Below are 15,247 nucleotides of genomic sequence, written 5' to 3'. Positions count from 1 at the left end.
AATGTATATCCTAGGATGTGTATTACTTCACGTTATTATTTTTCTGCTATTTGTTCCAATGGTTATCCAATGTATTTTCCAAAGTGTTTTTGATGGCAACTTAAACAATTTAAGTGTTTGTGCGCTAGGTCTGACACTGTGGTCAGCAGCACAGGGGCGCCGCAGGGAACCGTACTCTCTCCGGTCCTGTTCACCCTGTACACATCAGACTTCCAATATAACTCAGAGTCCTGCCATGTGCAGAAGTTCGCTGATGACACGGCCATAGTGGGGTGTGTCAGGAATGGACAGGAGGAGGAGTATAGGAAACTGATACAGGACTTTGTGATATGGTGCAACTCAAACTACCTGCGTCTCAATATCACCAAGACCAAGGAGATGGTGGTGGACTTTAGGAGATCTAGGCCTCATATGGAGCCAGTGATCATTAATGGAGAATGTGTGGAGCAGGTTAAGACCTACAAGTATCTGGGAGTACAGTTAGACGAGAAGCTAGACTGGACTGCCAACACAGATGCCTTGTGCAGGAAGGCACAGAGTCGACTGTACTTCCTAAGAAGGTTGGCGTCATTCAATGTCTGTAGTGAGATGCTGAAGATGTTCTATAGGTCAGTTGTGGAGAGTGCCCTCTTCTTTGTGGTGGCGTGTTGGGGAGGAAGCATTAAGAAGAGGGACGCCTCACGTCTTAATAAGCTGGTAAGGAAGGCGGGCTCTGTCGTGGGCAAAGTACTGGAGAGTTTAACATCGGTAGCTGAGCGAAGGGCGCTGAGTAGGCTACGGTCAATTATGGATAACTCTGAACATCCTCTACATAGCACCATCCAGAGACAGAGAAGCAGTTTCAGCGACAGGTTACTATCGATGCAATGCTCCTCAGACAGGATGAAGAGGTCAATACTCCCCAATGCCATTAGGCTTTACAATTCTACCGCCAGGACTTAAGAACTTTTTAAAGCTATTATTAATGCTTTTTGAGATGGTGATTTAGATGCATATCATATTTTTTTTACTGAGTTAAGTATTGTATGTAATTAGTTTTGCTACAACAAGTGTATGGGACATTGGAAAAAAGTTGAATTTCCCCATGGGGATGAATAAAGTATCTATCTATCTATCTATCTAGATACCATTCCAGATCTCTTTTTGGTGATTTTGTCTGATTTCATACCATGACGTTGTCTTTAAGTATTATTAATTGCTGTTAAATGCCTTGATATATAGTGTGAAATTAGATACATTTATATCTTGTTTCTTTATGCTTTTGGACTGATTTTTTAAAAACTTTTAAAAATATATTTTTTAAAAATGCCAATGTTTTGATATTGTTTTAGCTGTGTTTATAGTCGATGGTATTTTGTTAGTTTTTTTTATCAGTATTATTTGATGTAGTCATGAATGCTGGTGCTCCTTGTGTACTGTATTCAACCAGACGTACAAACATTAGTATGATCTCCAGAATTTTAAGTGGATCAAAAGGGTGGAGATGCTGGCCATAGAGAAGTTAAAATATGGAAGAAAACATCAAACTCGAATGAGTCAAGGAGAGTAGAAGTAGACAAAACCAATGTCTTTGTTCTTGTTATGAGGTCGAAGGAATGGAGGGTGCCATTTTGTGAAGATGCCCTGCACCCTCCATTTTGTCAACTGGTTTTGCTTGGCTGGATCAGTGTTTTAAAGCAAACACAATGATGCTCCAGGAAATCTGCTGGATTAGATAGATAGATAGATAGATAGATAGATAGATAGATAGATAGATAGATAGATAGATACTTTATTCATCCCCATGGGGAAATTCAACTTTTTTCCAATGTCCCATACACTTGTTGTAGCAAAACTAATTACATACAATACTTAACTCAGTAAAGAATATGATATGCATCTAAATCACTATCTCAAAAAGCATTAATAATAGCTTTTAAAAAGTTCTTAAGTCCTGGCGGTAGAATTGTAAAGCCTAATGGCATTGGGGAGTATTGACCTCTTCATCCTGTCTGAGGAGCATTGCATCGATAGTAACCTGTCACTGAAACTGCTTCTCTGTCTCTGGATGGTGCTATGTAGAGGATGTTCAGAGTTATCCATAATTGACCGTAGCCTACTCAGCGCCCTTCGCTCAGCTACCGATGTTAAACTCTCCAGTACTTTGCCCACGACAGAGCCCGCCTTCCTTACCAGCTTATTAAGACGTGAGGCGTCCCTCTTCTTAATGCTTCCTCCCCAACACGCCACCACAAAGAAGAGGGCGCTCTCCACAACTGACCTATAGAACATCTTCAGCATCTCACTACAGACATTGAATGACGCCAACCTTCTTAGGAAGTACAGTCGACTCTGTGCCTTCCTGCACAAGGCATCTGTGTTGGCAGTCCAGTCTAGCTTCTCGTCTAACTGTACTCCCAGATACTTGTAGGTCTTAACCTGCTCCACACATTCTCCATTAATGATCACTGGCTCCATATGAGGCCTAGATCTCCTAAAGTCCACCACCATCTCCTTGGATTAGGGATAATTTCCAAATAAGAAGTTATTTGTGAGGTGCTCTTTGGTTAGATATAACAAGTAGGTTTGTGATTGTTGGGGCCTGTGTCTGCCCTGAGTGAATCGAGCTGGTTGCTGGTTTGGTAACTAATTCAGAACAAAGACCCATAAATTACCAGTTGTCACTTACAGAAGAGGACAATAAATAGATGCTGGCTTGGAGTAGAGCCAATAAGAAGGTGTTAAAGGTCAGTCAGATGACTTATAGCCAATAACACTGAAATGCAACATTTGAACTGGTAAGGAGTGAATATAAAAGCAAAGGCTTCAAATGCAAAATAGTAATAATAGTGATTCACCATCACAAGAGAGAACCCACATACTAGGGGCTGGGAGAAGAAGGATCAATCGTCTGGCCGATGGGAGGTCCCCTATTTCGGTGTTATAAATTAGAAAAGTAGTCTGAGTGAGTATTGGTACAATAGAATTCATGTTTTAATTATTTGCATGGGGTCAACTTAGTTATTTGATGTTTGGGCAGAGACAATAAAGTGTGAGCTTCAATAAGTGAGTACCTAATTATACTATATCACTCTTATTGGATAGAGCACACCATCTGGATGTCCCACAGCAGAGACCAGAAAGAAACAATTTATTTCAAGCTCTGCCATTGAAAGACATCTCTGCCGGAAGGGCATAGGAAAAGATTCAAGGATTTGTTCAAGGTTCCATGATAAAGTGGAGCAATCACACTGGCTCTTGAGAATTCCTCACTGATGTTTGTCAAAGTAGTGAAGGAGCAATGAGAACCTGCAATCCATGCATTGGTGGCACATGGATATACTGTGTTAATATCAGGAGGGGACCAAACTCACAAACAACCCACCCTAAAAGGAAGAGTCCACAATTCCCATACTTAACTCCCATCAATTTCACAACTTCAGTGGACAGTAAAATGCACAGTAGACACAAGGCAAATAATCCTTAGATTTCAGTTTAGTTGATTGCCAATCAAATTCCGCATTTACAGTGTAGAGATAATCTTTAACCTGAGGAATGCTGAAGAAGAATAAATTAATTGTTAAATTATCAGCATAAAACCTAGTTTTATGGTGACCATAAAACTCCTAAATGATTGTTTTAAAAACTACTAATTCACAAAAGGAATCTACCATCATTTGGACTTTATGTGACTCCAGACCCACACATTGCTGTTGACTCGTGAATGCTTACTGCAATGCTCTACCATGGCATTCAGTTCAAGAAATATTAGAAAGAGGTTAATTTTGTCAGTGATACTTATACTCTATGAATAAATAAGAAAGGGCATGGTAAAAAATGAGACTCCAAACATTGTCTTAAAAAATGGCTATTGAACAAATTAGTGAGGTGAATGTTGTCTTTTTGTCTGCCACTTAAATTGTAAATTGCTGAATTAATATACATTTAGTCTTTTTGTGAACAACTTTCTTGTGGTTAATATAAAAAGAATATTAATTTAATTTCAAAAATATCCACACTTACCCAAGGTCCAAAAACTTCCTTCTTGCCTTTCTATCCAGCCCAACTATGGGACTTGCAGGTTCTGCTGGACTTGTTTCCTTGCTTCCTTCTGAAAGTAGGGTGCAAATAAGCAAGTAAACATTAGAGCAGTGTTTCTACATTGCGAGTTCATTGTTAGTATGCCATCCCCAACTACTGCCCAAATTATAACTATCTATTTCTTGCTTCAACCGCCATGAATATGTAACAACCTTGTGAGATTGTGAGCACTTCTTGATTTATGTCAATTCAACTATAAATGACTATAAACCCATCTCACGCTAGAATTAATCAGCTGGGACAATATATCAATATACCAAGATAGCACACATAATTGGTAATTATTTTGGCCTTATTTATATTCTTACTTAATTAATGTTGAGGCACTGCAATGTTTATAATTAAAATTGTGTGCAGTTGCTATCTCATCTTTACTCATTGAACCTTAGCTTCAAACGTAGAAGCACCATCAAAGAAAGATGTGGTTGCAGTTGCTTTCAAACTTCTTTCTCTGCAAAACCTCAGAAGAATTGAGTTTCAAAAGTGGATGAGATTAATTGAAAAGATATGTCAATCCTCCCAAAAGACTAGCAAGACAAATGTATGCTAGTTCTGATCAAATATCATCGACCTGAAATGGATTAACTCTGTCTCTCTTTCCACAGATGCTACCTGACCTGCTGATTATTTCTGGTATTTTTGTTTCTTATTCAGATTTCCAATATCTGTAGGTTCTTTTCCCTTTGTACAAATAGATGATTGACTTTAAAACGGTGAATATTGAGAGAAGCCTCCAACAGAATGTTCAATTATGACCCCAAACTTGAACTTTTCAGGGAAGGGGCAACATCAGTTGTCAGCAAAGATATCTTTTACAACCAAAACATGTAGCCATGGGCATCAAAGTACACATTCAGTGTGAGTGTCAACTTTGATGGTTATTCAAAATTAGATAGATGATTGTTACTACCATTAATGTCCCAGATCAATAAACATATATATTTCATGGCTATTATTTTTGATCTTCATCACAGAATTTGTCCTTTTAGCTCTAACTTATATAGGTCACGTGAGATTTCTTTTTCCCTCTCTAACTTCCGTCATTCATCTATTATTAGTGCAAAAGTATAATTTCAACTGGTTAACCTCAGTCTCCAGTAAGTGAAACAATACAGATTGCAGAACTCAGAAATAATGTCAGGAAATATTAGAAACACTTATCATTTTCTACTCATGGTCTCCACTCTATTACAAACATTCCTTCTGTTCTCCTCACCCCTCTTCCTTTGCAACTTAATACACCTGATTTCTTATTTCTCCAGTTCTGATGATGGGCCATTAAATTGAGACCTTACTTTTACTTCTTAATCTGTAGTTGTTTACAGAGATTCTGAGTATCTTCGGCATTTTCTGTTTTTACCCCCAAATGGAATCACCGAGTTATAATGGGGAGTATAAGCCCTAGTGGTTTAACTCTGCCTGAGGCACCAAGGCCAATTGTAATATTCCTCTGCTATCACAGCTGAGCAGCTAAGTCACTCAAGGCTTAATTCACAGCCATATGGAGTTGTGCCTTAGGCCTGTTTGCAAAGATCACATTTGTTTTTTATTTGTTATTTTCTCTCTTACTCCCAGATGAATTTCCAATCCTATCCAAAGGAAACTCCACAATTGTACAGCCATAAACCTTACTGCAAAACTTCTCTCCTGACCCAAGGCATGGGGAAAATAATTTGTCTTGGATGGTTAGCAATAAACTACTGTAATGGTGCCTGATGCTGTCCACATCTGCACACCTGGGTCTAATGAAAATGAATCCAGTTAATTGTTACAACATTTAACACTGGCAGCTGAAGATGAATTTCTCTCTCTGATCCTATGCCTTTTTTATTCCGTTCATTGTAATTATTATCAAACAAACATTTGTAGCAATTTGAACGTGTGTGAGCAAATACTCATTCTTCTTGGAAATTAGATTTTGAAGCTCAATATCATGGTGCACCAAACAATTCAATTTCTGAAAGGAAATTAGATTTACAAAAGCTTGAAGCCTTCAGTAAATTACCAAGTACTTTTTTTCTTTTTTGACTAAAGATTTCTTAAGAGACCCACAATCACAGACCATTCCAGCTGGCCTGTGACTGCCAGCAAAGCCAAGGTGAGTCTTGGAACAGAAAAGCTGCTGGCATATTTTTGATCTCGAAACTACCAAATAATCAGCTGTCCCTAAGGCTTTGACCGTTGGCTTCTGCTAAATTTGGGAGATGGTAACTCCTGTAAACCAGAGGTAAGCCAAAAACAAAAAGGTCAGCTGTACTCAGCTGTCATCCCATATATTGCAGCCATTTAGGATAGACTGTGCAGCACAAAATCATTATCCAAGTTTCATTAGTATGTTTTAGATGATGTTCTAATATGAAACAAGGAAACCCGAGAGAAAAATGCTTGAATGTTTATGTTCTGCTTAGGTCTACAGTAGATATTGGTACAATTCAAACACAAATACTGCAGCTATCTCCTTGCACTGTGAATATCTGAATCTCTCTGCTACATGATGAGAAATGAGATGGCCAGTGAATGGGAGCCATTCAGGGATGAGATGATTTATTCAGTTTACAAGCAAAAATCATATTCTTTTGAGTCTCTTAAATATTTATAGGCATAAAGATGTCCATTTTAAAAATGTTTATTCATGTTGAAGGGATCATTTTAAAGTAGCTCTCTCTCCAGATAGGGGAGAGCAATCTGCTTTGTATTACATTTCATTGACTTGATTCTGAGGTATATTAGTTTGGTGCTGCCACCCAAAGGTTTTATGGGGAAGGAGCATAGTCTAGGGACCTGTGGCCACAAGTCAGAGGGACTGGGTCCTGCATACCAGCTTCTCTAATGTTTCACAGGTGCATTGTTTTTGGAGGAAACAAGAGTGGTAATACATCGTAAGAGAATACAGTCGATATCAAGAAAGACATGTTCCCTTTGTGTTAAGTTATCGTATTAAGAATAAAGAATAATTTTTGGAAAAAAATGTTATGGTACAGAATCATCATTGTACCTTCCCTTTCAGATTCCTAGCAGATTAAAAGAGCCTCCAAAAATCTTCTTTTGCCTACAGAGGTTTGCCAAAGTGTTCACATATAGACTTATTTCTGGACAGGTGGGTGACCTTTGTGGCTGTTCTAAATGTAGACACTAGGAGGCAGCTCCAAGTATCGCAGGCTTTCTGGAGTATGTAATGATCTATGCCAAGGACAACCCTTGCTAAGAAAATGGGATCTATAGAGTAAACCTCCATCCAAGCCCAGCATGGTTCTGCATTTAGGGGTAATATTCTAGGCCGCCTCTATAATTTATATGGTAAATTTTGCTTGTATTGCTTGGCTGATGTTTCGCAGAAAGCAGAGTCCATAAATAAAGAAAAAGGATCCCATTAGGGGATAAATAATTACAAAATTGAGTAACATTACCTTCACTGTGCTTTTCTGTTTTCCTCTCCCTCCTCATGTGAACTGGAGAGGTGTCAGAGCTGTGGCAGGATTTGGAAGGGGAACTTGTAGGTGTTAGGCCCAAGGCTTCCTGGGAGGAAGCGTTAGTCAGAGTCTGGTAACGTGCCATCGCCATCGATGCCTGCTCTTCCTCTTCAAATGTCCTCCTCACAATGTTGACATCAAATGAGAAGGAGGCAGCCCGCTGGGAGGGTGATGCTGAAGAGATGACGGATTCCGAGGACGGGGAGGAGCCTCGGAGAGAGGAATGTAATGGAGATCTCATATTGTGTAGTGGGCTTCCATAGCTATCTGATACCTGAAATTATCAAAGACAAACCAGAAAGGATCTGTGAGAAAATTGTAATCCAACTGGCCAATATAACAAGATTAGGTTATAATTCTACATGATACCCATTTAATGATTCTACCTACAATTTACCTCATTATCTCAATTTTTCTATTACTTTGGTTGACATTTTTTCCCCATTGCCCTCTCTCTCCTGAAGATCTTGACCTCACTGAGATGTGATTCCCACCCACACAAGCAGCCATTATAGAGTTATAGAGTTTTACAGCACAGAAACACACTGTTTGGCCTAACTCACCCATGTTGCCCAAGATCTCTATCTGAGCTAGTCCCATTTGCCTGAGTTTGGCCTATATCACTCTAAATCTTTTCTATCAATGTGTGTATCCAAGTGTCTTTAAGTGTTTTAATCGTACCCACCTCTACAATTAGATCTGTCCACACATCACCCTGTGTGCAAAGAAACTTGCCTCTCAGGTCTCTTTCAAATCCTTCCCCTCACCTTAAATCTATGTCCCTTAGTTTTACACTACCCGACCCTGGGAAAAACTGTGACCATCCACCTTATCTCCACCCTTCAGATTTCGTATAGTCCAAGAGGTCACCTCCTCAGCCTCCTGTACTCCAGGGAAAAAGGTCTCAGCCTATCCAATCTTTCCTGAACCTTTCTTCATCTACATTTCATTACTTAAACCCAAGTAATAAAAACAAGGAGAATGGCTTCTGGGGCAGCACAGTAGTGGGTCATTATTGCTATAGTCACACAGCTCCAGTGATCATAGTTCAATCCTGACATTGGGTGTTCCTACATCCCAAAGTTGATAGGATAATTGGCTATTATTATGGAGATGAGTGGTAAGAAAGTTAAGGTAGTTAAGAAAGATGGTGATGAGAAATAGAACAGATTACAAGGAAATGAATAAGGAAGATGAGTCTGATGGGAACACCTTGAGAAGATACAATGGGCTGAATGGCTTCCTTTATCCCCTAAGGAAACATGAGAAAAGAATCTTAGAAACAGAAGTCATCATGGGTGCCAGAGCACTGCTCACTTGTACACATGCCTTTCCAAAGATTATAAGAGCCATAGGATCATAGAGCAAGTAAACAAGACCTTCTTCCCCTCTGCTCTGTGCTGATCAAGATGCCCCATCCACGCTAGTCCCATTGCTAGCATTTTCCCACTAACCATCCAAACATTTCCAAACTTTGTACCTGTCCAACTATCTTTTAAAAGTTGCTATTGTACCTCCCTCAACCACTTCCACTGACAGCTCATTCCACACACCTTCTGTAAAATAGGTACTCTTCAATTAAATTGCTCTCATTAAATATTTGCACCCTCATTTTAAACCTATGACTTTAGTTCTTCATTCTTCTATCCTGGTTTAAAAAAGTGTATTCACCCTCCTTTTACCCCTCATTATTTTATACACCTCTATAAGATCACTGCACCATCTCCTACACTCCAAGGAATAAAGTCCTAGCCTGTCTATCACCCAGACCTGGCAATATCCTTATTTTTTTTCTGCACTCTTTCAAAAATCTTTCTTATTACGGAGCAGTCAAACTTGAACTCCAAGAGTGGCTTCAACAATGTCCTGTACAACCACACCATGATCTGTCAACCTTTATACTCAGGATCCTGATTGATGACAGTTAATGTGATAAAAGCCTTCTTCACGACCCTTGTACCCATGACTCCACTTTCAGCAAACCATGTACTTGAACTCCAAGATCCCTCTGTTCTATAACACTACCCAGGGTCCTGCTGTTCAGCAAGAAAGTCTTGCCTTGATTTGTCTTTTCCAAATTGCAACACCTCACAGTTCATCGAACAGAAACAGAAAATAATGACTAATTATCTCCAGTCACTAGCCAAGGTTTCTGAAACCAATTAAAGTAACTTGCGAATGGTTGTCTGAGTTTAGCTAATTACACAGACATACCAGATGCTGAGCTCAACCACAAATTGTTTTTGCTAATAACCTACACTGGGTGGAGTTGGGGTTACTATCAGTCCAACAGTCAAAACAATGACTTACCCTTCTTTCCAGGCTGTCATCGCCTTCTGTGGAGCTTATGCTGTCTCTTAGTCGGGACCTAGAAGGTCGCTGTCGTCTTGCCTTAACAGACAGTTGGGCCCGAGCTTTCTGCAAGCTACTATCAAGTCTTTCTGTTTCTGGTATCACCTCATTAAAATCTGCAGTAATATTAAATATATTAATGCCAGTGAGAACTGTATTAATCATAAGAGAGCATGTAAAACCATCCATGGGGAATTAAACTAAACCCAGTTTATGGAGTGGAGAAGATAATATGAAATTTATAACTACAACCAAAATACTGCTGTAAAGGAACAGATTATTCGTTTTCCATTTGAATGTCAGGGGGCATCATGTTTTAGTTGCTATGGGACAAGAATGGTAAGTTAAAGATAGTGGGGTAAAGATTTGTCCTTGCTTACTTGTACAAAACATGCAGTATGGTATTTACAGACTGTACATTGTAGTTCAGTTCTGGAATTCAGTTTCAATGACTCTAATGAAAATCTCAGATATAGAGGAAAATCTATAGCTTCGCCAGTTTTGTTCAATTATTTCAGTAAGTTCAAACGCACATAAAACATAATTATTCTACATGTCTAATAAGAATTAGCAGACAAAAAAAACATTAATCCAGATGAATTTTAGGGTGCAACTCCATAATTTCCAAAAATTTCCATGGTGGAGGATTACAAATACCTGGGGATATGAATTGACAATAAACTGGACTGGTCAAAGAACACTGAGGCAGTCTACAAGAAGGGTCAGAGCCATCTCTATTTCCTGAGGAGACTGAGGTCCTTTAACATCTGCCCGACGATGCTGAAGATGTTCTATGAGTCTGTGGTGGCCAGTGCTATCATGTTTGCTGTTGTGTGCTGGGGCAGCAGACACCAACAGAATCAACAAACTCATTCGTAAGGCCGGTGATGTTGTGGGGGTGACACTGAACTCTCTGACGGTGGTGTCTGAAAAGAGGATGCTGTCCAAGTTGCCTGCCATCTTGGACAATGTCTCCCATCCACTCCATAATGTACTGGTTAGGCACAGGAGTACATTCATTCCACCGAGATGCAACACTGAGCGTCATAGGAAGTCATTCCTTCCTGGGGCCATCAAACTTTACAACTCCTCCCTCGGAGTGTCAGACACCCTGAGCCAATAGGCTGGTCCTGGACTTATTTCCACTTGGCATAATTTACTTATTATTAGTTAATTATTTATGGTTTTATATTGCTATATTTCTACACTATTCTTGGTTGGTGCGGCTGTAACGAAACCCAACTTCCCTCGGGATCAATAAAGTATGTCTGTCTATCAAAAAGTGGGAACACCAGTGATTAGGGCGGTAAAGTGCTCGCTTGCCTTCATTGGTTGGGACGTTGAGTATAAAAGTAGGCATGCCATGATGCAGCTGTGTAACAGTATGGTTAGAATATAACAGAAGGCTTTATAAAGCATTGGTTAGACTGGATTTTGAGTATTGTGAACAGAATTAGGGACCCACATAGAGGGTCCAGAGGAGTTTTATGAAAATGGTACTAGGAATGAAATAGTTAACATATTAGGAGTATTTGATGGCACTGGTCCTGTACTCACTGCAGTTTAGGTTGGGAGTGATCTCACTTATTGAAACCTGCTGAATATTGAAAAGTCTTAGATAGAATGAACACGGGGAGGACGTTTCCAATATTGGGAGAGCTTAGAACCAGAGGGCACAGACTCAGAATATAAGGACGTCCCTTAAAAACTGAGATGAGGAGTTGCTTCAGTCACAGGGTGATAAATCTGTGCAATTCATTGCCACAGACAGTTGAGAGGGCCAAGTCACTAGGTGTACTTAAAGTGGAGGTTGATAGGTTCTTGATTAATAAGGCTGTCAAAGGTTATGGGAAGAAGGCAGGAGAATAGGATTGAGAGGGATAATAAATTAGCCCTGATTTTCTGGTGGAACAGACTCTATGGGCTAAATGGCCTAAATTCTGCTCCAATGTCTTATGTTATCATGTCCACTTTGGAGTATAGTGTGTAGTTTTGGTTGGCACACTATAGGAAGGATGTGGAGGCTTTGGAGAAGAGGCTCTCCAGAATGTTGCCTGGATTGGAGTATATTAGCTATCAGGAGAGCTTGGACAAACTTGGATTGTTTTCTCTGGAGCATCAGAGGTTGAGGGATGAGCTGATAAAAGTATATAAAATTATGTGAAAGGCTTGATAGAGCAGATAGCCAAAGTCTTTATTGTTCCTGGGTGGAAAATACAATGTGGTGGTATTTTAACTGAAGCATCATAGCAAGCCATTCAATTCATGGGAAATGAAGATGGGCAATAAACTCCAGCCTTGCCAACCATTCTGGTCTTGAAAATAACTCACATAGAGTTAAACTGAATAAAGTCATCTTGTTGGTGTTGCCTGCTTCTTCAGAACAAACAAGTAAAAATTTCCAGTGCAATGTTACTCAGTTTTCACTTGGAATTCCCCATACTGATTAAGACGACTCATTGATGCTTGGTCAAAGTTCAAATTTCCAAGTAAATTTATTCTCAAAATACGTATTTGTTACCATACAGTATACTATCTTGAGATTCATTTTCTTGCAAAGAAATACAACAGAATTTACAAAAGCACTATACATGAACAGACAAAGACTGACAAACAAGTTCTTTGCAAAAGACAAACTGTGCAAATAAAAAATAATACCGCAAATATGAATTGTAAAGAGTCCTTGAACGTGAGTCTGTAGGTTATTGTATCAGTTCAGAGTAGTGGTGAATTAAGCTGACTCAGGACCCTGATGACTGTAGGGTTCCTGAACCTGTTGGTGCAGGACCTCCTGCCTGATGGTCACAGGTTCCAGAAACCCTGTAGGGGATACCATAGTGGAAGGGATTTCAAATCACATAAAATTTCTGTGATAAAGTCCCTTAAAAATATTTGGAAAAATACAATGTATTCTAAGAGAAGCTAAAAGGTTCTTACAACAAACCAAGATGCATTAAAAAACACCCGGTATAAATTAATGGCCTTAAGGTTCTTTGTGGCTTTAAATTGTGCTGATACTATGAGCACCACTGAAATGTGGTTACAATCAAAAGGCAGACTAAGGATGGAGCTGAGAAAGAATGAAATGTTTCATACAGATAAAACTGTCAGGCTAAGTAGAAGAGGGATATTACTGGTAATGGATGACATCTCAGATACTTAAAAGGATGGAAGAAGCAATTTATGTTCAAACCGAGTAAGGGAGAGAAAAAGAGCTTCCAAATAAAACTGATGACTGCTTCTGGTCACCAGCTTAAGCCCAAGAGTGCACCTGTTCATGTCTATGAAACACAGAGCTGAGCACAGCTGTGATCATTCACAACACAAGTAGCTGGTAACACTTATGACTCAGCAAAGAAGGCCACATCAGCCTGGGTATCGTCCTGAAGTAAAGCTGACAGCTACACAGCTGAACTCCAAGTCTAATCAATGCACCAAGGAACAGAGAGAAGACAGTAAAACAGAGAGCAAAAGAAACCAGAGCAATATTTACAGTAGGACAAGGCCAAGATATACCTTAATGAACTAAACATTAGTTTAGGTATTGGATCCGTTTGCACAAATTGTGCATAAAAGTGTTTTCAGCTAGAGTAGGTCCTGTCAGGAAACTCTTTCAGCTATAACTGCATCCATTGGAAAACTGGTCAATGTACTTCAGCATGCGATTCACCTTAAAGCAGTCGATGACTGACCAACACCAATCACACACCTGATGATGTCAGGCGTCCCTCAACACATGTTCCCTCTATTCCCATTTCCAATGCTAAACTATTGTGAGAGAATTTGAGAATTACAGTCTTTATTTTGATCGACGTTTCAGGCCAAGAACTTTTATGAAAGGTCTCAACCCGAAACATGGACTATATTCTTTTCCATAGACACTGCTTGGCCGGCTGAGTTCCTCCAGCATTTTGTACGTGTTGCTCCAGATTTCCAGCATCTGCAGATTTTCCTTTGCTTTATTTTAGATCATTAGTTTGTTGTGTTTATATGTTCTTTATTAAAACTAGATTCCGCAATTATTGGGTTGCACTTTTTCACCCTTCTCAGCTCTACAAAGATTTGTGAAATTGAGAAAAAAAATCCACTAGTCTGTCCTTCACCGATCACTCAAAGAAAACCTATGACCAAAATTCACAAGTATTTGATTTACACATGACTCCTGACCACAGAAATGTGGTGGTAATTTCACTTTGAAATGGCTTAGCAATTAAAGTCACTACATTGCCACATCAATGCTTTGCTCACTGTGTTTGCCAGCTGCATTTTTTTCAATGGCCTGCATCATGGAAGACCCTATCTGTGACATACCCTTCTGCATTCACAGTCCTTTAGTTCAAATCAGTTCTGGGCTGTCTGCTATGATCATGGATCCTTTGATCAGGCTACACTTCATGGCATGTCAGTTAGTCAGACCACATCATCATGTAAGGAGGATAGCCCCAGGAGGAAGCACCATGTTTCCATCCTTCACCCACTTCTGTGGCTGACATTCCTGCCACTGCACATGGCCTGGCACTGGGAGAGCTTATTAACTTCTGGCTCACTTCCCTGTGGTCAGAAAAGCAATTATGTGCCAAATGTGAGCTCTCCAACCAGCTTCAGTGCTTCCATATTAGTGGATTTTTTCCCAATTTCACAAATCTGCACAAACAGAATAAATATTTTTGCTTCATCCATATGTCTATTTAAGAGTCTCTTAAGCCTCCCTAATGCATCTACCTCTACCACCATCCCAGCAGCATATTCCATGTGTTTACCTCTCTCCCTCTATAAAAAAAACTACCTCTGACACCCCCCTATACTTTCCTCCAATCACCTTAAAATTTTGCCCTCTATGCACCACCACGATCACATTAAATAGTAGTGCAGGCTATGAAATTGTGTGGCCCACTACTTCACCTAATCTGTAGGTCTGTATGTTTATGTAAAATCAATCTCAGTCACTTACAGCAGTGTGGTCCCCAAACGTGATTGATAGGGTAATTACCCTTATTGACTTGCTTTGTCACCAGATGCAGCCATTTATAATGAGGCCACTGTTCACTTGTTGGTATTTGGTAACAATCTAAATAGAAACTAGGCTATTAATAAACTCTGGCATTTGTGTCTTCATAAAATAACTAACGTTATCAGAATCTGGTTATGTATCGTTAAAATAAAACATGAACCAGCTAGGAGGGACTGGTAATATCAATCAGGCTCTTCCCCACAGAAAGCTGTGCTTCATTGGATTAATGACTGTAATTAATTTCAGACTGACTGATGGGTCTCCACCTTCTCAGAACACAAGACCAATTTTCTATTTTTTACTACAAAACAATTCTGTTCTCCCTCGGGCTTGC

The 15,247-nt window shown here is 39.6% G+C and overlaps 1 protein-coding gene across 2 annotated transcripts in view; it reads right to left on the bottom strand.

Moving 5' to 3' along the window:
- The window catches only part of samd14 (sterile alpha motif domain containing 14), a 164,586-nt gene that overhangs the window by 76,824 nt on the left and 72,515 nt on the right, over positions 1-15,247 (bottom strand). Inside the window, exons 3-5 of one of the 2 annotated variants that reach the window (XM_073071659.1) lie at positions 9,861-10,018; positions 7,488-7,824; positions 4,003-4,090 (exon numbers count right to left, since the gene is read on the bottom strand). In XM_073071659.1, the coding sequence (XP_072927760.1) occupies positions 4,003-4,090; positions 7,488-7,824; positions 9,861-10,018 (583 nt within the window). The remainder of the gene's footprint in view (positions 1-4,002; positions 4,091-7,487; positions 7,825-9,860; positions 10,019-15,247) is intronic. The other variant, XM_073071660.1, reaches the window with a different exon arrangement.

This window comes from Hemitrygon akajei, chromosome 18 (assembly GCF_048418815.1).
Source record: "Hemitrygon akajei chromosome 18, sHemAka1.3, whole genome shotgun sequence".
NCBI classification, from domain to species: Eukaryota; Metazoa; Chordata; class Chondrichthyes; order Myliobatiformes; family Dasyatidae; genus Hemitrygon; species Hemitrygon akajei.
Note: the sequence above shows the minus strand (reverse complement) of the source record. Positions and strands in the feature narration are given on the sequence as shown.